The sequence below is a fragment of the Gracilinanus agilis genome, chromosome 3 (assembly GCF_016433145.1).
Source record: "Gracilinanus agilis isolate LMUSP501 chromosome 3, AgileGrace, whole genome shotgun sequence".
In the NCBI taxonomy this organism is placed as follows: Eukaryota; Metazoa; Chordata; class Mammalia; order Didelphimorphia; family Didelphidae; genus Gracilinanus; species Gracilinanus agilis.
The window spans coordinates 154,569,922-154,592,298 of NC_058132.1; the positions used below are offsets into that span (position 1 = coordinate 154,569,922).

Below are 22,377 nucleotides of genomic sequence, written 5' to 3' on the forward strand. Positions count from 1 at the left end.
AGAAGAAGAAGAAGAAGAAGAAGAAGAAGAAGAAGAAGAAGAAGAAGAAGAAGAAGAAGAAGAAGAAGAAGAAGAAGAAGAAGAAGAGGAGAAGGAAGGAGCAAGAGGGGAGGGAGGAATGGAAAGGGAGAGTGGGAGAGGAAAGAGAGAGAGAGAGACAGAGACAGAGAGAGAGACAGAGACAGAGAGAGAGACAGAGACAGAGACACAGAGAGAGTAGAGGAGAAAGGAGACAGAGGAGAAAAGGGAGAGGGGAGGAAAAGAGGGACATGACTGACAGAACAAAGAAAACATAGAAAGAATACACATTGCAGAGAAAGTGAAATAGCCAAAGGAAAGAAGAACCAACAGTAACTAGACAGAGAAGAAGACAAAAGACAGAATTGGGAAGAGTAAAATAAAGATTTTTTAAAGGACCCAAAAGCAGAAGATAAAGAGGGTAAAGAGCAATAGCAAAGAGAGCAAGCAGAAGAAGCAGATGGAAAACATCAGGATGTGAGACAGAGAGAAACTGAAAGAGAAGGAGACAGTCAGAGACTAGATAGACACAGAGGGAAAGAAAGCAATGAATATTGCACATCTGAAGAAAGAGAAGCTTGTACACTGCCAATCCCACATCTCTTAAACACAATGAAACTAGGTTAGGAAATCATCCACCACTTTGACAGCCCAGTTAAAATGAAAATGCACTATCATTTCAGTATTTCCTTCACCTGTCTAGAGGCCCATGGTATTCTGGAAGAGAGAGTTCTAGAGCCTGGAATCAGGAAGACTTGAATTCAAATTTGATTTCAGATCCTTACTAGCTATGTGACTATCTCTGTGCCTCAGTTTACTGGCACCTACCTCCCTGGTCTTTAGTGAGGATCAAATGAGATAAAATTTAATAGAAAGTACTGGAACCATACCTGGAACATAGTAGGTGCTATATAAGTGCTTCTTCTCTTCCCCTCTCTTTATAAGATAGGCAAGCTTCATCTTTCTCTCAGATTACAGTGGACAAGACATATAGGTTAAAAAAATAATGTCTTTCTTTAGGTTCATTTTCTTCTCCCTGATGTGGGTCTTTGGCTCAAGAGTGTTGGGGAGATTGGTGAGGGAGATATGAGACTATTTGGACCTACTTGGAGACAAAATTTGCCTAAAGCTTTGGGACAACTTGTCCCCATTCTATTGTCTTCTAGCCCAGTGATAGGCAAACTTTTTAAAGAGGGGGCCAAAGAAAAGGAAATGCTTATCTGTCAGTCTGTTTCTAAGGCAATTCTTTCAAAGTGTCATTGTAATGTATCCTACACATTGTATTCGTCAGATTAGGAATAATGTTGTGTGGCCAGATAGAACATTTCAGGGGGCCATATCTGGCCCATGGGCTGTAGTTTGCCCATCACTCCTCTAGACTTTCCCTAATCCAACTTATCAATGACAGCAGCTATTAATATAAAGTCTTTATGCTAAGTTTTTTTTGGGGGGCAGCGCAAAGGTTTTTTACTTCCCCTCTAGGCTCCAGAAGTTGCTAATGGCAATTTTTTTAGTGTCGTTTTCTTCTTCTTCTTCTTCTTCTTCTTCTTCTTCTTCTTCTTCTTCTTCTTCTTCTTCTTCTTCCTTCTTCCTTCTTCCTTCTTCCTTCTTCCTTCTTCCTTCTTCTCCTTTTCCTTCTTTTCATTTTTTTTCCCTTTAGGTGCCAGACAGGATGAATATTGTCATACCAAAATAGACCTCAAGAATGTCAAGAATGAACAGCTGGCCCCAGGTTGAGGAAGGAACATTAAAGTCAAATAATTAAGCAGAATTTCATTTTCAAACCAAGTAATTGAAATTGGGATGCATTGTTCACTGACTGACTTAGGTTAAGGGATGGTCTTTTGTGTTATTGTACTTTTTTCTCCCCCATTTGAAAAACAGCATAGCAGGAAGATAAAAGCAAAACAGTAATTATGCATATGGTCCAAACCTACTTTCCTTTCTTGGGCAAAAACTGCAACTGAATGTGTGATTAGCCTAAATATAATTTAGAGTTTAGATATATAGTACATGGAAATTTCCACAGCCAGTTTCTAAGCTACCTTTCCATTTGTTTCATCAAATAGTGATTTTACCCCTTAGTGTTGCAATATATACTGGGTACACTGTATACAGGGCACACAAACACCCATACCTGGTATTTCTTCATGTCATAGAAGTGACCTTGGGATCTCATGAATTAAGTAAGCCATGAAGAAGTTCTTACAGATTCTACCAGGCTTAAAAGCTTTCTTGTACAGTCCAGGAGACCAGCAGCCATCCTGCCTCAGGACCAGCCTAAATAAGGACGGACATGCTGCCTGTCACTAGCAAGTTTGGCATGAAAGGGTAAAAATTCTAACCATGGCAACCTGTGAAACAAAGCTAAGAGACATAAAGAAAAGAAAAGAAAATGTCATTGAACCCCACCCTCCAGGACTTTTAGGTTTAGTGGGGAAATGAGACATACCAAAAAAAAATGTCTGTGGTAATGAGAAAAGTCCATGGAAGAGTTGAGAGACACCTGAAAAGTCGAAGGAAAGATTGATCTTTAGCTAGGGGATCAGGAATGAAGAAAGGGAAAAGGAGAAAGAGAGAAAGGGAAGGGAACCAGCACTTATGGAGCACCTACTATGTATCAGGCAACTAAATGGTACAAATAGATACGCTACCATACCTGGAGTCAGGAAAACTCATCTTCCCAAGTTTCACTTTGGCCTCAGACACTTACTAGCTGTGTGACTGTGGGGAAGTCTCTTACCCCTGTTCATCTCAGTTTCCTCATCTCTAAAATGAGTTGGAAAAGAAAATGACAAATCACTCCAGTATCTTTGCCAATGAAAATCTCAAATGGGATTGGGAAGATTTGGACAGGACTGAGAAAAATTGAACAACAAAAATGTGCCAACCACTGTGCTTGGCAATTTTTTAAAAAAGGAAAATATTATCTCATTTGACAGCTTCATGAGGAAGGTGGCACCTGAACTCTAAGCTTAACTCTACTGTAGCACAACATTAAATAAATAGCTAGCATTTATATAGCACCTTTACTTGTTGCAGAACATTTTATGAATATTGTCTCATTTTAAGTCGATAATAACCCAATTGGAGTAGGTGCTATTATTATTCCAATTTTGCAGATGAGCAAACTGAGGCAACCAGAAGTTAAGTGACTTAATAAGAGTCACAGAACTAGTAAATATCTGAGATAGGATATCAATTCAAGCTTTGTGAATTCAAGTTTTGTACTCTATTCACTGTAACACCCAGCTTTCTCTGCTTCAGAAATAAGTCACTTTCCTCTGTCTCCCAAAGATACCTGAAGTTTTCCCAAACCTATACCTTTGTTTTCACAATCTATCTTGCCTGGAACCCACTGTTACACACTTTTATGAATTAATGGGATCATAGACCTAGAACTAGAGGAGTCATCAGAGGTTATTGATCCCAATCAGTCCCCTCAATTTGCAGATGAGGATACTGAGGCCAACAAAGTTTAATGACTTGGGGCAGCTGGGTAGCTGAGTGGATTGAGAGCTGAGTCTGGAGATTTAAACCCTGGGTTCAAATATGACCTCAGATACTTCCTGGGTGATCCTGGGCAAGACATTTAACCCTGATTGCTTAGCACTTAGCACTCTTCTGCCTTGGAACCACTATATGGTATTGATTCTAAGATGGAAGGTAAGATTTAAAAAAAAATTTTAAGGGTTAAATGACTTGCTCAAGGTCATAAGCTTCTGAGCCTGGTCTAGAATACCAATTTCAGTGTTTTTCTTCCACTCTTCTATTGTCTACCTTTTCTTCACAATTTATTTTAAATTCCACACATTGGACGAAACCAGCAGTGGGACTCCTTACCCACTAACTTCACTCTAGTCTGTATCACTCATTTAGCCTGATATTCTAGTTTATTGTTACTTGTCTTTCCAATGAGACAGTGAGAGTGGGAACTGTACTCACTCATGTCCTAACTATGAAGGACAATATCCTCCTTATAAATAGCAGATAATCAATACATGTTAGACAACAATAATGATGGTGATGAAAAATACACTATTGGCTGAAGTGAACAGAATTGTTTGTTTCAGAATGATGATAGGATACCTTGAATTTCACTGTAATCTTTAAGGTCCTTTTAAAAACATGATATGAGATCATCAGCCCTTACATTAACTAGGAAAGTGGTTCTGAGTTGGGCAATTTTGCCAGGACTACACAGTTAGAGTCAAGATGGAGTTTCAAATACAGGATGAATCCCTAAAATTCAGGTGTTTTCCCCCCTTGGGCTATTAAATCTCAGCAAGAGACTCTACCACTTACTGTACAATAGTCCCAATTAATCACAGTAGAAAGCACTGTTTGCAAAGTGAAAATCCTCTATTTTGAATTCTTAATCCTCCACCAGCCGAGTTTACCACAAAGGCATGAATCTATAATTGAGACATAAAGCAAAACGTGTGACCAAATTAAACTGTCCTAGTATCAAATCAATACTTCATTTTATAAATAATCAGGACTGAAGATCCTGAAAAAGGGGGGAAAAACACATGGTATTGCAACTGATCCTTGATCATTCAAGCTCATAAGGCAATGAACCAATTGCAATTAATTTGTTCCTTCATTTTTTAACTAATTTTTTTTCAATGAATAAAACTCTATTTTCTCTCTCTCACACTTTCTACCCTACCTCCTTAAAACAAAACAAAACAAAATAAGGGGCAGCTAAGTGGCTCAGTGGATTGAAAGCCAGGCCTAGAGTTGAGAGGACTTGGATTCAAATGTAGCCTTGGACACTTCCTAACTGTGTGACCCTGGGCAAATCACAACCCCAAATACCTAGCCCTTCTTCTTCTTATGCTTTAGAACCAATATACAGTATTGTTTCTAGGAAAGAAGGTAAGGGTTATTTATTTTTTTAAATTATACTAAATATTCACAGTCAAGAAAAACATTTCCACATTGGCTAGGTTAAAAAAAAATATACGTGTTTTATTTTATACCCTGAGGCCATCATCCCTCTATCAGGAGCTGGATAGCAACTGCATATATCCAATATGGATTCATTTCTCTGTTAAGAGTTAGCCTAACACCCAAGCTACTTTAGTCCTGATACTTAATAATGAATAATAACAGAAATTTACACTTAACGCATAAAAAAATGGTATCTCTGAGCCAAAATCAATATATAAGGAGATTTCTGAGAAGCTGAATCTCTCTTCATCATAGAGAATCTTTTAAACTTTTTTTATTCATGATAAAGATTCTCAGTAGCTGAAAGTCTTGGAAGGAACATAGAAATTCCCAATCCTCCATGACATAGACAGAAGAATTCAGAATATTTTTGGACTGCCATTAACAAACTTTTGGGTCTAAGCAAGATTTTAAAAATGAAATTTAAAAGGACAGTACATTACTTTTTACACACACACACACACACACACACACACACACACACACACACACACACCTCTTTACCTTAATGATATTGTAGAGGGTTTTATTTTATTTTTTGTCTAGGTAATATAATCCTCATCAAAATTACAATTGTAAAATATTCATTTTAGTACCACTTAATGTATATTCACCTCTTTAATGGACTTAAAAATATGCTTTTAAAAAATTATGCCAAATTTTGTGTGACTTGTGTATGGGACCAGCCTGTAGACCACCTGGAGAACAGACCTTCAAGGATCACACTTTGAAAACTACTGACCGACATCTAAGCTTATTATTATAATTTATGCCATTTTCTCCTGACAGGAAAATTAAAATAAAGTAATGTTTCCTTTTGAGTGAGAGGCATTATGACATATTGGTTAAAGAGCCAGCCTCAAAGCCAGGAAAATTTGGGTTCAAACCTCACCTCTGACATACTTGCTGGGCAAATCACTTAACCTCTGAGTGTCCCAGGCAATTGTCTAATTTTGCAGAGAAGGTGCCAACCTACAAATGGTGGCAGACATTTTCTCATCCAAGGGGTCCCTATAGCCATGAAATCACAGTTCCAGGCCTTTTCCTCTCCTTATTCTTTGTGAGGCCTACAACTTATATTCCAGATCCATTTTTGGTACTCAAACAGATCTCAAACTTCCTAAAAAGATTGGGTAGAGGAAGAGATAGGGAGAGAAGGATTTTTCGCCTTTAATCACACTCAAATATCCACAAGCTGCTTCCTTAAAGAGAACAAGACGCTTCTAACAGTTTCCCATGGGCTATCTTCCTGGGAGTCTTTGTCAATCTTCTCCATTCGCATCCTAGGTTTAAGTTTAATTAAAGCTCTGAAAGGTTTTCCTTTCTCTAGGGACCTGGGTTTGGAGATGTTTTTTCTGCCATCATTTCCCCCAAGAGGTTCATTCTTAATGGTCTATCACTTTCTTTTTCAGCTGGTAGCTCTTCAGTTTATTGCTCTTTACCAAAACACTCCCATACAAATTTCCTTGGGGAAGGAGGGAAAGAGCTGCTTTTACTTGGTAGTGGTCCCAGCTTAAACCTAGGATCAAAGGGCTTAAAGCATCTGGGAATGAATCCCAGATCTAAGTGACCTGGATCAAGTCACTGACCCCTCTGGCCTTCTACATCTTCATCATAGCAACCCTCAAATCCTTTAATAAACTCTAGTGACTCCCTATTACCATAAGTGGTATTACCCAATACTAATAATATTATTTTATCAAATATAAACTATTTGGCATTTAAAGCCCTTTAAATAGCTAAAGCATTTATAATATATATCATATATATAATAATATAATACATATAACATATAATACATATATCATAAATGCTTTATGGTGCTCTACATATATATATATATATACATATATATATATATATATCACATTGCAAACTGTAGAGCCTCACAAAAATACTGTTACTATTAGCTCTTGTTATTGACTTCTTTGGGTGTTCATTTCATTATTTATAAAATGATGATGTACTAATTGGTGGTATCAAACTTAAATAGGATTGGGGGAGCCAATAAACTGTACATAACGATCCATATGGGTTACATATTGACTTGGAAAACCATATGTTTAAATATTTCCTTTTTTAAAATATATCAACACATTTGAATCAGAAAGGAACTACATTTAAAGCTGGCTCAGGACACACGCAGGAGGATTGTGGGACACATGCTGCCTAAGAGCTGAGTCTTAGGCACCTCTGACTTAGATGACCTCTCAGATTTTTTCCAGTCCTAAATCTATGATCCTGAGTTACAAGTCCTCCTGAGGCAGCACATTCCATTTTTTGACTTGCTCTGTTAGTAAAGGCAGTTAGGTTGCTCAGTGGACAAAGTCTGCAATAGGACAGTGCTCTGCCTTCAGTCAGGAAGACTCAGCTTCCTCCAAACTTAAATTCAGCCTCAGATACTTAATAGATGTGTGCCCCTGGGCAAGTAACTTAACCTTGTTTCCCTCAGTTTCCTCATGTGTAAATTGAACTAGAGAAGGAAATGTATCTTTTCAGTATCTTTACCAAGAAAACCCCAAAATGGGGTGTCAGTGTCAGTTACAATTGAATAACAACTTATGACCTTAGGCAAGACAACTTTGGGGTGTTCTCATCTGTAAAATTAGGGGGGCTGGATTAAATAGTTTCTAGGGTCCCTTCCAGATCTATATTAACTCCGTGATCCTATGATATGGGAATACAAAGGGAAAATGCATCTAAGAAATGTAGCTTAATCAATGTCTTTTACTGATAATTGGCATTTTCCCTAAAAGGAAAAGCCAAAAAGTCTAACTTGGAAGCTGTAAGAAAGCTAAATCTGCAGTTGGAATCATACTATTCCCCACCCATAGTTAGGAATATTTGGTCTTGTTGATTCCCTGAGGAGATTTACTCAGCAGCTCAGCTATAGCCCTGGGGGAATCAACACCTACATGGATATTCAAAGTCCCTCCAGAGGGAAGGAGGTTGTGGTGGAAGCTAGGAAGAATGATCATCATTAGGGAGCTGCTTATCTGAAAGGATGCTTCTGGTCTTCTGTTAGTACCTGGAGCCAAATAACAAAGGATGCCTCTTCTAAAGACTGTATGGTCAGTCATGGCCCAAATATGGCAAAAGATTTAGTCCTGGGTGGCTGCTGCTGACCAAAAGAAAAAGAAGGCAGGGACTTCTCCAAACAGCTTCAGGAACATGAACCACTGTCTTCCTCCCAAATCCCAATTTCCTGCCCCAGCCCCAACCCCATGCTGCTATGCTCAAATGATGCCTTCATCTAACCAAGCTTTGGAGCATCTTATCTTCTCCATTAAGAGTTGGTGTACATGACTAAGAAACCTTCCTGTTTTGTTTTGCTTCTAAATTGTCTTAGCATGCCTAGAGGTGAGAGCTTGCTATAAATGAGTTAATTGAGTTTTTAGTGCTGGCAAGGCAGGCTCCTTTGACAAATCTCGAAGCCTTCACTGATTACTTCAAAAAAGTATCAGAATTGACTCAAAGTCACTTGGTTGTCTCATTTGCATGCTGTCTGAATTTAGTAACACAATTTCAGATAAAATGGGCTAATTTCTTTCCCTTCCCCAGGACACTTTGAGGGGCCTTCCAATTTAGTGAATGAATTTAACTTCCTTGCTTTTTAAACATCCTCAGTAGAGGCTCATCCACTATGCATAGGGCTGTGACCAGATTAAAAGCAAATTTTCAAGTACTTCTTGAAAGGAAAGGAAAGAGAGAATAAAGTAGCTAGGAACTTGCTGCCAGTATGGGGTCAGCTGTGACACCAGCCCAGGATTCAATTCAATTCAATTCATTTTTGAAGTTCATGTATAAATAAAGAGGCAGAGCCAAGTCAGGGAGGGAGGGAGGGCCAGCCTGAAAGTCAGGAAGCTGGTATTCAAATCATACCTGCTTGTGTGGGCCAAGACAAACCTCTCCTTGTCTTCAGGGAACTCCCTATAACTATAAATTGCAGATTACTTGCCAATCTGTAGTGGTAGAAGTCATTTCCTTTTCTGGACCTTCCTATTATTGAAAGTAATATTGATTCAGTGACCCACTGTTCCTGGCCCTGCTTGTCCAACAGTGTTAGAGGGAGACTCCGTTGGGGAACATGACACCAAGTCTGCAGCTTTTTGTATTACATGTTCTTTGTCAAGTTTCCTACCTTTGATGTTAATGCCCTGACTGGTAAATTGTCCTGTACTCCTACCTTGGGGAGGAACTGAGATGCAAGGGCCTGAACTCTTTTGCTGATGTGAACCTAATAGAAATGTCTTTGTCTCATTTTAAAAGTTACCAATAAAAGCTAGTCCATCTTGAAGCCATTTGCTGATGTCCAGTGATCAGGCACTGAACATACTGCTACCTTGATGTACTATATAATGACCTCCTTTTAATTCTTTTTGTTCTGAGATTTGCCTTGTTAATCAGGATGAAAGAGCTAACAAAGAATTTTCCTTTCAATACTATCCTAATGAAATCATAGATTTGGACACCACTCCTTCCCCCTCACCAAAATTAAAAAAAAAAATGGACTGAGAATACAAAGGCAAAAATAAAAATAATTTTTGAACGCCAGGGGTTTATATTCTCCTTGTGGGAAACAACAGGCATATATATGTAAATTTGTTATATATTAAGTTCATATATATAATAAGTGTAAATTCAAAGTAATTTCAAGAGGGAGAAAGTGTTAACAGGAGAAATCACTAACGGCCTCTAATGACTACACCAAGCATATGAAATAGAGAATTCTACCTCCTCAAATCTAGGTTAACCTTTTTCACAAATAGATACAAAATGAACCAAAATGAATGGAATCACCCTATGAGACTACTCCCAGTTTTCATCTCTCATCTCTGTCTGTCTCTCTCTATCTCTGTCTTCCTATCTCTGTCTACCTACTTGTCTGTCTATCTATCTATCTATCTATCTATCTATCTATCTATCTATCTATCTATCTATCTATCTATCTATCTATCTATCTCTATCATCTATGTGTCTATCCATCATCTATCTGTCTTGTCTGCCTATCTGTCCGTCTATATCTATCTATCTATCTATCTATCTATCTATCTATCTATCTACCTATCTACCTATCTATCTGTCTGTCTTGTCTTTCTATCTATCTACCTGTCTCTCTGCATTGTTTGTACATAGTTGTTTACATGTTGTAAACTGCCCATTAGACCACAAGCTTCTTGAGAGCAGGGGCTGTTTCTTTCCTTTCTTTGTTACCCTCAATGCCTACTTAGCACAATGCCTGACACATAGTAGGGACTTAATAAAGGTCCATGGATTGATTGATAAGCTAAAAATATGAAACTGCCCTGCTACATACTGGTTGTGTGACTTAGGAAAAGTCACATTCCTTTTTCTGGGGCCTCAAGTTTCCTCATCTGTAAAATGTGCAGCTGAGGCTCCATGAAGTCTAAGGCTCTTTTGGGGTCTTAGTCCTGTGGATTTGTCCTAATTTTCTGGAGCTGGAAAAGTCTCAAGTCATGCAGGGGGAAGCGGCTGAGGCAGTGGGGAGCACTGAGGTACATGACTCTCTTGGCTAATGTGTGTTTCAGGTTCCCTTTTGTTCAGGTGCCCCAGGCCTTTGGGGGCGTAGGTGTCTGGAAATTAAAAGTTATTGTTCCTGTTTGTATAATCATAATAATGAGTTTGGCTAAGGGAGGATGATTAATTATGCAAGGTTGAAGAGTAACAAAGTCACCAGGTGGGGGGTGGGGGCCCTGGAAATGCTGAGACCACAAGTGAAAAGTGAAGGGGCCCCACTTTCAAAGGCTCCATTATTTGCATGCCACAGGCCTTGGCAGGGGACCCAGACATCTAGGCTGTTCTGTCCCCTGGAACAGTGCTGACCAGAGCACAGAATGCAACTCCCAGTCTGCCCTCCCCAAGGCCTGTCCCACTGGGCAGACTTCACTGCCTTCCCCCCTTCACCTGAGCAGTTTGACTCCAAAAAGCAGGTAATTAACTCTCAAACAATAGCAGGGATTTACAGATTAATTCTGCCCAAGAAGAAACAGGAAAACTCATTTACACCAAACAAAAGGGAGGGGGGTGATTAGTTGCTGGAATGACAATAAAAAAAGTGAGATAGGGCCTGGAAAACTGATAAAGAGGCCAAAAGCTTTTTATTATTATTATTACACTAATATCCCTCCTTTTTTTCTAAACACTAAATTCTAGTTTTCTATCATGCAAATGTGCATCTCTAAGTGAGATTAAAGCCCAGCAGGGCCCAGCACTCTGGAGAAGTCCATTTTCAGGGCTTAGATAAGGTGAACCTTTCTTAATGCATCTCCAGCAGCTGTGAGCTCATTGCAAGTGTACAACTACATTAGGGTTTTTATAAATACAAATAAGGTTTTCTCCAGGTCCTCTCGAGGCTGTCTTTAATTTAGCAAACATTGTAGAGCCATTAAGAGCAGTTGCCATGCTCTCTGTGGCATGGAGGGTCTGCCAGGCAGGAAGGGGGATGTTGGCTCTGCTGGGTCAAGGGTAGGAGCAATAAAATAGTTTGGAATCAGAGATAGAAATAAAACTTTCATCACTGGGCCTGAAAGGTTGTTGTTATTGTTGGATTGTTTCAGGAGTGTCTGAGTCTTCATGACACCATTTTTTTTTGTTTTTTGGCATAGATACTGGCACAGCTTGCCATTTTCTTCTTCAAGCTAATTTTGCAGTTGAAGAAACTGAGGCAAACAGGGTGAAATGACTTGCCCAGGGTCATACAGCTAGTAAGTGTCTTAAGTCTGATTTGACCTCAGGAATGAGTCTTCCTAACTCTAGGCCTGAAACTAACCACTATACCATGTAGCTGATCCCTTGAAAGACCAGAAGAGGTTAAAATATGCAGCTGGCCCTGGGAAAGAGAAAGAAAGTAAACTCATAAAGCATAATAATCCTGTATTAAAGGGACTTTTGGATGAAAACATTCGACCTAAGTGAAGGAACTATGGACAAAATGCACTTAGAATATCCTTATTGTCCTGGATATCTGAGGATTTTTTTTAAATCTTCATTGAAGTGTGTCTTGAATTTTCAGAGGCAGGTATTTTTTAAATTCATCTTAGTTATTCTGTAAAAAATAATGTGTTTTCTCTTTTAGATTGTCTTTGGAGATAGCATGAAGAGGTGACTAGAATGCTGGATTTAGAAAAAGGAAAGATTTAAGTTCATATTCTGCCTCAGACACTTACTAACTGAGTGACCTTGGACAAGTCACTTAATCTTTCTCAGTCTCTCTACCTTCAAAACCGGAGCAAAAAAAGTAGCTAAAGGGTTGAAGGTGAGGACCAAATCTGATAACATGCAGAAAATATTTTGGAAACCTAATAACTTTCTATCAATGTTTATTGTCCAATTTTCAGCACTGAAGAGATTATTCATGTGCCCAAGGAATGACTGACTTATTCACAGTGCTATGGGTATTATTCACATTGAAACCATCTGGGCTTTTATCAGAAGGCAAGGCTTTGTGGAAGCAGTAAGTGCTTCTAGGAAAGGAGACCCCTCTCACAATAAAGGGGTAACGAGCACTAAGGGGGAACTCTGCAGTAATGAACTTGAAGAAGTGGTCTCCAAAGTGGGATGTTTACATCCCAAGATGCTTCACTGAAAGGTCCAGTGGGATATGGGAAACCATTTTAGCAATGAGAAGAACAGGATAGCTGTTCAGTGCTTCCAAGACCCTGACAGACTGATGCTTTCCTTCCTCTTCTCTGTTCCCAGAGTAGGTTGCCTCAGAATGTTAGTCCTGCCACCAGGTCTTCCCTTTCCTCTCCCCAAACCCAAGGAAGACAACAACCATAACAATAAAGACAATGGTGGTGGTGGCAGCAGCAGGAACAAAAGATAGCATTTATATAGTCCTTGAAGGTTTGCAAAGAAAGTATGTACTTTATAAATAATATCTCATTTGATCCTCACAATGCTGGGAAGCAGGTGCAAGTATCATCATCATATTACAGAATAGGAAAATTGAGGTAGATAGAAGTTAAGTGACTTGTCCAAGGTCACTCTAGCTGGATTGGAACTTAGGTCTCTATGACTACAGGTCCAGTGCTTTATCTGTTGACTCACCTGTTTCCCAAGGGAGATTTAAGCAAGAGGTCTAGGAGGACATGAAGCAAGCATGCTTTAGTATCATCAGCATCATTAGCAGGTACAGAGCAACATCAACAAATACAAGAGGAGGAAAGACTGTCAGGATCAACTAACAGAGCATTGGATTTCTTTCTGGTCTATCGCCCTGATCCCAAGACCTCCTCCTCCTCACACCCCTCCTCAAGATCACAACACTTATTATGTTGGCTTTAAACACAAGGAAGATTATCTACCACCAGGAAATCAAGATCATAGGGCATCTTTCCATTTGCCCTGCCACTTCCTTCCTTCCTCCTTACTTGAAACAACTCTTTTTATATTGTCATTTCCTCCCCCAAATCAGAGAAAATGGTAATAATATTAAATAGTAGCTAACATTTATAGAGTATTTATTTATAGGGTGGGCACTTAACTAAGCACTTAATAATTACAATTATTATTTAAAATTATGTTTACTAATATTACACAATGACTAATAATAAAATTAATATTATTTCATCTTGATAATTTTTCCTTAAAATTCTAACCTTCCATCTTAGTATCAATTCTAAGACAGGAGAGTAGCAGGACTAGGCAATTGGGGTTGTGTGACTTTGCCCAGAGGCACACAGTTAAGAAGCATCTGAAGCCAGGGTTAGAACCCAGGTCCTCCCAATTCCAGGCCTGGCACTCTTTAACTGAACTACTGAGCTGCCCCAAAAGTATTTGTTTAGTCGTTTTTCAATCATGTCTGACTTTCAGTTACCCTTTTTGGTGTTTTCTTCCCAAAGATACTAGAATGGTTTGCCATTTCCTTTTCCAACTCATTTTATAGATGAGGAAACTGAGGCAAACAGGGATAAGTGACTTACCCAGAGTTATAGAACTATTAAGTGTCTGAGGTCAGATCTGAACTCAATAAGATGTCTTTCTGACTCTGGACCTTGTGCTTTATGTACTAGTCACCTAGTTGTCCTAAGTCACAAAACTGGCTGAATTTCAACAAAATACCTTTGTATAATTAGTGGATGAAAAACCAGTATCAAGGTTTCTTTAGTGAGGCCAGTGACATGCTTCTTCCATTTGGATCTATACAACTTTGTGATTTACCTTTTTCAGCAATAATAATTTTTAAAGCCAAAATAAACTGAGCTTAGAACCAGAACTCTGAATGGCACTTTGTATTACAAAGTATTGAACCAAGATTTCAAAAACTAGTGAAGCTATGTACTTATATTGGTCCTGCATACAGAAGAGTTTTTTTTAATGAAATTCATTACTAGTGGGATTATAAATTTATTAAATGATTTTTAGAGAACAATCCTGTAGTGCTCCATAAAAATTATGATAGCCATACCTTTGGACTCTGAAATTATTTGTACAATCATTCAATATGCATTTAATACTTCCCCACTCTATGTCAGGCAACATGCTAGTGAGGAAAATTAATATTAGACTGTATCATTTGAAAATTAATATTAATTTGTAATATACCTTTTTTTTTAAGAAACCTCCTCCTTTTTGCCTACCTGAAAAAGAGAACTCTCCCAGCCCCAAATGGCTGAGGAATGTGATCACTCCCATCCCCATCGAGGTTGGACTAGGTCTCTCCATTTGCCAGGTAAGCACAGAAGCTGGCTTGTTTACCCCCTAAGAATGGAAGCCAGCCTCAGGTTGGCCCTCATCGGGGGATGAGCTGTGTCCTTGCTTTCCCTAATCAAAGTTTAGAGTGAGCTGATCTCTAGTGGGGAAGCCCCAAAAAGGGAAAACCTGACTGAGAGGGTTTTTGTTTGTCTAGTCAAGATTGCCAGAGGAGGTAGCATTTAGTATTCCTTAGGTGTCAGGAAGGAGTAAAATCATCCACACCTGAAGGCCAGCCCACCCAGCAATTGTGATTGCCTTGTTTTTAGCCAGGGAAAGCCTAAAGGATTTAATCTCAATCCTGACTTTGCCATTGATAGCCTACCAGAAGACACACACGTAGTGTTCAAGAGTTTGTTTTTCCATCTTCCTAATTACTATAAAAGATCCCATCAGTCCTTGCTAGGCATATTTGGTCATAAAGAGAGGCCAATGATCTCAATTTATTGGGTACTGTTAGCCTAACTAATAAATTAAGTAATCATGCAGCTAACTTTGCCTCTCAAAATTTCATTGGCAACACTAGAAGGAGTATGCAAATATAATAAATCAAATAATCTTTGCTCAAAAGGAACATACACTTGGAGAAACATCTGTGTATATACATATGCATATGTACATATGTGTGTATAAATATATATATATACACAGACAGATACCATGTAAAGTTGTTTTAGTTGTTGTTTAGTCATGTCTGATTCTTCACGACCCCATGGACTTTGGCTATCCATAGGGTTTTCTTGATAAGGCTACTGGATTGGTTTTCTATTTCCTGATCCAGTAGATCCAATGGATCCTTTTCTCAAGGAATCAGAAGTTAAGTGACTTGTCCAGGATCACATAGTGGACATATCTGAGGCCGGATTTGAATTCAGGTCTTCCTGACTCCAGGTCAAGTATTCTATTCACTGAACTAGCTAGTTGCCTCCTAATATTTCTCTATATGTATATACACACACTAACAACATATAATATATTACTAGTCAGAGAGATATATAGATATATATGCTTATAGATATGTATATTCATATTTCTATTGTATCCTTCAAAAAAATTTTAAGCAACTTGAAGTCAAGGGTGGTTTTATTTTTGGTTTTAGATTCCTAGTGCCTAGTAGGCATTTATAAATGCTCATTGATTCATTGCAACATTATTTATAATTTCCTCAAACTGGAAGTAACCTAAATATCTAATAATAGGGGAAATGATTAAGTATATTATGATACAAATACTGACATATAAATGGAATACTTTAATGCAAATAGAACTGAGAAATAAGAGAAATACAGAAAAAATCAGAAAGACCTCTGCGACATATATAGAACCAGAATAACAAAATATATACACACTAAATACAACCATCTACAAAGGAAAAAAGATGAGGATGAACACTCAAAGGATATTGAAAGAAAATTATAGGATATAACTAAAAAGTTGCTATATTTTATAGCGTGAAATTAATTAAATACATAAGTTCCAATCAAATTTAAGTAGGTGTATAGAAATACAATATTAAGTTTATTAAAAAACAAATAAACAAAATAAGAGGGTTGACCTAGCGGGCCACTGAGATTCTAGAGAACTGACATTCAAGGATTTTTATCATGTCATTCATTCCCATTCAATACAGGTAGTTGAAAGAACCGCTTCTTTCATCAGGTACAAATAAAATAAAGGAAAATAAAATAACTCAAGCAGGCTAGACTAGACAATTCCAAGTTTCCTTTGAGCTCTAAGTTTATAGATCATGTTATGTAATACCAGATTTTGAAGAGTTTATACCAAGAGGAGTCTGGGAGAGAAACATTAGACAGATGTCATGTATGTATATGTGTGTGTGCTCAAGGAGAAGAAGCAAAGAACTTTAGTATGATACAAAGAATGTTGGATTTGGAGCAGAATTTCCAAAAGAAAAGGTGGGGAAAAGTGACAATTCAGGATCCCTCTAACTGCCCCTATTTTTTACATACTCATGGGTGGATACTGGGCATTTTTTTGTTGTTGTTGTTTAAAAAACCAGTTAGAAATCTCAAGATTCCTAACTCATCGCAATGCAATTTCGTTTCCTCCCACTCTCTTTTTTTCCTTCCCTTCTTTTTTCCTTCTCTTCTCTTCTCTTCTCTTCTTTTCCCTTTTTTATTTTTGAGAATGCCTTTTCCTATCTCACTTAAGCTGGAAGTATACTTGTCACTCACAGTCCTAATCCTACTAATGATTATCTCACAGGCTTTAACCCACTCTGTTTCCTACCTGGACCAGTTCACCCCTTCTTAGAAAACCTGATGGCATGCCCTGGCCTAGTACTGGCACAGTGTAACTCAGAAATCCCAAACCCAAGTGATCCGGCGTCTTCAGCCTCCTAGTAGCAGAGATTATAGAAACTAAACATAATCATGAATTTTCACTTAGAGTCTAAAAGAGCAATTCACGAGTATCTAGACAGACAGTTTCCAGTGTGAGTATCGGAATCACACCTTATGCTCGATGCAATAAGAGATCAGAAGATAAACAATAATAACAAAAATCCACCTTCTGGTGATATATGCCCTTTCCAATACAGAGGCCAGGAAAGTTTGGTTCTATTTAGTTTGTCTGATTGCTTTAAGAGGGAGGGGAAAAAAGAGCCTGGAAAATTACTGCCGTCTATTCATTAGACTGTCAATAATACTCAGTCCAGGCATATCGACAGCGGATTAGCTTAGGCTGGCTATGTGTACAAGACCAATGCCTTTCTTAACCCAGCTTGTTTCCAAATCAATATACCCATCAGCATTTGAAAATTAGCCCAAGATGAGATTCCAATACTTGAGCTGGTGTGTCATGCTAAGAGGGCACCCAGCCAACTTACAGAGGAAATCACCTAGCAAGGGATTAGACATTTTCTATTAGTTTGTGCTCAAACTGCCCAAGTTAAGATTGTTGACCTTCCACCCCACGCTGATCCCTTCATTTCAGTGTCTACACAGAACCTAAGAGGCATACTCCTATCAACACATATCCCTATCCTCCCATCATATGTCTATAATGTTGTCTGTAATAAATTTCCACACCAAAGCTCTGTTCTCTGGCTCATGCTTTGCTGTCCCCAACTCCATTTTCATTCAATTGAAAATGGGAAAACAATGGTGTCCTAGTCTAGGAAGAAGAAACATAGCTACAATGTAGGAGGGAAGACTTTCAGAACAGAAGAAACCAGCATGCTTGGCTTTCATATGGAAACAAAGAGAGAACTTTGTGGAACTGAAAATTCCTCCTGAATTTGAAATTCAACACAGCCATCCAGCACAGTTGCTCATAATCTTTAACACTGGCTATTACTTACTTTTGAATCATTTTTCCTATGGGTAGCTTGTTCCAGTCATCCTCACCTCATCAAATCCTTTTTCTAATTTTCTCTCTTTTTTTTTTACTTTGCTTGTCTGTGTTCTAAATTCCCCATTTCACATCTTTTATTTTTTTTAAGTTTTCTTTTATATGTTTTCCCTCTCCTTTTTAAAAACTCTCCTCCCTATTCCCACTCTCTATGCTACGTGTCCTAACCCTCTTGATCTGGCTCATTCTTCTCATTTCACAGGCAAAAGTCTTAAGCTTGAGGGAAGTCACCAAATTCTATTCATAAGATCACCTATAGGAAGGCCAAGGAGGCAGGAGTAACAAAGAATGAATTCCCTTCCAAAGATATGAAGAAAAACTTTCCACTAGACCCATAGCTTACACTCAAGTAGAGGAAGCTCTATACGGGTAGCCAAAGCAATAAACCAAAAGAATACTCTAAGAAATAAATGCAAATTGAAGAAAAGTAGTATAGCTTAGTTGTATGTTACTGAATTGGAGTGGTCACGTTTGTCCTGGCCCTACCCTGCTTGTGTTAGTGGGAAAGCCAGTGACTAAGACATTTGAGTACCTTATTTTAAAAGACAAAAACCAATACCAATCACAACAAAAAGAGGGAACTGACCCAGGCCAAGCCTACATTCTCTGACTATTAGAGACCATACAGAAAGTGGGCACAGCTCCCATGCTGCAGAATTGTCCATTCTTCAGGATCTCTTACCTTGCACGATGAGGTGGACTCGTGATGTCTTTGGGTGGTTATCTGTCTGCACAGAGCAGGTGTACGGGCCTTCGTCATACACGTCCACATTCTGGATCTCAATGCTGTACTGGGTTTTGGTGTTGGTCAAGAGGACGACCCGGGGATCTAGGCACCACTTGTCATTCCCAGCATAGAGGATGGTGCTGCGGTTCAGCCATGCCACCCGAGTGACTCGGTTGTCCACAGTGCACCTGGAAGGAGGAAGAGGCAGGGCAGGAAGGTCAGATGAAGGGCAGAGTAGAAGGAATGAGTCCTCAAAAGCCACCTAGAGAGGTAGGTGATGCATAAAAAAAGTAAAGTGGCTATGGCCTTTTATCTACCTTTTTATTCCCAACACTGATATATTTCAAAGTTTTGCTATCTTTATGTCCAGAGACACTGGCCTCTTTGCTGTTCCTCAGACAAAACACTATCTCTCAACCTAAGGCACTTTTACTGTCTGGTGCCTATATCTGGAATACTGTCTCTCTTCATCTTCAATTTGTGGCTTCTTTGGCTTCCTTCAAATACTAGCTAAAATCCCATCTTCTATAAAAAGCCATCCTCAATTCACCCTAATCTTAGCACCTACCACCGGAGATATTCTCCAATTCATCTCCTTTTTGTACGCAGTTATTTGAATGTTCTCTCCCCCATTAATCTGCCAGCTCCTTGAGAGCAAGGGCTTCCCCTGCCCTTTTGTTTGCATCTCCAGCACTCAGCACAGTATCTGACACATAAGAAACACTAAATAAGAGTTGACTTGACTTCAATGGCAGAATCATCATGAGCCTCACAGGAATATAAGATCTACACATTGCCTGCTTTGTACATCTGGAGACGGAGCCCTTCATTGAAGTCAATAGTCAATTTATTCAGCATATACTGTGACGGCAAAGTACATAATTCACGGACTCCAGAAAGTAAGATGCATTCAAATACCTGCCCAACTGTAGCCTCAGAGGTATTTTTTTCTCATTCAAGTTAGCTGATCCCTATAGAACTATGAGAATCCTTCCTTTGCCCAGCCCCTTTCAGCAACATTAACGGAAAACTTTCAGAGACAAGGCCCTTGTGGACTGCTTCATATTGTTACTGTCCTTTGTCATAATCCAAAGTAGAATATTTTCACTTCTGTAGGAATAGGCATTTACAATTTCTGCAGATGCAAACGGTTTTGAAAATTCCAGCACAGCAATTTCCCAAACATTATAGGTTCCTTTCAAACTCCAATTATGGTTCTACTTCTCTAACACTCTTTACTAAAACCACAGTACTGAAATTTGACTCGCTTTTCTACCTTCCCTCATTTTATCCCAAATTATTTTGCTTTTTACATTTCCATCACAAATTTAGATTTTTTATTTCTTCTAATTACATGTAAAGACAACTTTTAATATTCATTTTTAAAAATTTTGAGTTCCATGTTTTCTCCCTGCCTCTCTCTTTCCCCCTTCTTGAGAAGGCAAACAACTTGATGTAATCTATGCATATGCCACCATACTAAACATATTGCTATTATCAGTCAAGTTACCAAAAAAACCCAAAGATTAAAAAATAAGTTTTAAGATATGCTTCACTCAGCATGTAGACTGCATCGATTCTTTCTCTGGAGGTAGATAATTATGTTTTTTTTTTCATCTTAAATCCTTCAGGATTGTCTTGGATCATTATATTATTGAAAATAGGTAAGTAATTTTCAGTTATCATCATACATTTGTATTGCTATTATATATAGTCTTCTCCAGGTTTTTCTCACTCCCCACCTCACTTTGCATCAGTTCATATTTCTTCCCAGGTTTTTTCTGAGTGTTTTCTGTTCATCATTTCTTATAGCACAATATTATTCCATCAGAGTCATTTGCCACAACTTGTTCTGTCATCCCCAAGCTGATGGGTTTAAGTAACCTTTGTTGGTCTCTGTTAAATTTGCAAAAATATTTCTCTGACCTCTCCTACTAAATGGGAGTTGGTACTTTTGTCAGTTTAAGTATTAGGCTAACATCTCTGAAGCATGGAGGCCAGGGTAGAGCGTTGTGTCCATTAGAGTACAGCTTTTTCAAAACTGACTGCCTTTAGTGTGAGGATCATGAACTTAGAACTCAAAGTGACCTTACAAACAGCTACGTGGAACAATAGATAAAGTAGTGGGCTTGGTATCAAGAAGAATTATCTTCTTGAGTTCAAATCCAGCATTAGACTCTTACTAGCTGTGTGAGCCTGGGCAGATCACTTAACACCATTTGCCTTAGTTCCTCACCTATAAAACGAGCTGGAGAAGGAAATGGCGAACGACTATAGTCTCTATGCCAAGAAAACCCCAAATAACATCCGGGAGCATTGGACACAACTAAAAAGTGACTGAATGACAAGACAGGACCATAGAGATCATCTAGTCCAACCCTCTCATTTTACACATGAGGAAAACAAAGCCCATATCGCTGAAGAGATTTGCCTAAGGTACAAAGTAAGTGGCAAAGCGAGAATTTGAACCCCTTTGAACCCAGATCCCTTGATTCAAACCCAGTAGTCTTTCCACTTCATTTTTTGAGTCCTATAAAGTGAATTGCCCAGAGTCACATAGAAATAGCTAAATCAAGAAAAAATGTATTATATTCCTGCTATAGATCAGATACCAGTCAAGTGCTGGATATATAAAAAAAAAAGGTCAAAAATTAGCACTTCTCTAAAAACATTAACAGTCTAATGGACCTGAAATTCAAATGCAAATTCTCTGATGTTCAATCTAGGACTCATTCTGCTATGCTAGGTTCTTCCTTTTTTTATGAAATGAATACTTTTCACAAAACAAATATCTATTTGTCTCAGAAAACACAGTTTTTTGGCATTAAAAGCACATACATCTATAAAAAGCAATATTAAAATGTGTTCCTCATTTCACTCCTCTGTGTGTTGTGCTCTAGGCAGATCATAGATTTGATTGAGACCTCCTGGTCTTACTTCTGTCTGACCCAGATACAGCTCAGCTAGAAACATCCTTGGCCTCAGGTTCAACTGTCTTTGTGCCACTTACTCTATTTCCTGGACAACACAGGCAATATCTTTCCAGCATTATTCTGCCATAGTATAGTCTAAATAGAGAGAAAGAAAGGAATTCTGCTGTCCCAACTAGATCAGTTCATCTTGCTCCATTTTCTTAATCCTGCTTTGTGTATCCTTCGAGTCAGTCAATGTCTTTGATATTGGAAGAGGACCAAAATAACATTATGATGACAAGGTACACTGCATACAACTGTGGCTGATTAGCCTGATATGAGCTCAGAAGTCAGGTTGGACACAAAGAGTCTATGTAAACATTTGGAGTAGCTAAATGCCTCTAAATGCCTTAAAGGGACAATAAAGAAATGGAGGCACTTGAGAAAGATCAAGTCAATTCAAACCACGTCACTCACCAAATACTTAATATATCTGTTACATTCTAAGCACTGGACTGATTTCTTGGGATGGGACACTGAAACAGTACCTGTCTTTAAGGACTTTACCTTCTACTAAAGGATTAAACTTATTCTGGTGCTCTCCTATGCTGTCCCGGTTACCCAACTTCATATTGAATTGCTAGCTCTTTGGTGACACATCTCAGTCTCATACATAAT

The 22,377-nt window shown here is 38.5% G+C and overlaps 1 protein-coding gene across 2 annotated transcripts in view; it reads right to left on the reverse strand.

Moving 5' to 3' along the window:
• The window catches only part of LOC123240626 (neurotrimin-like), a 1,333,520-nt gene that overhangs the window by 289,346 nt on the left and 1,021,797 nt on the right, over window positions 1-22,377 (reverse strand). For both annotated transcript variants that reach the window (XM_044668324.1, XM_044668323.1), the window contains exon 3: window positions 18,743-18,975. In XM_044668324.1, the coding sequence (XP_044524259.1) occupies window positions 18,743-18,975 (233 nt within the window). The remainder of the gene's footprint in view (window positions 1-18,742; window positions 18,976-22,377) is intronic.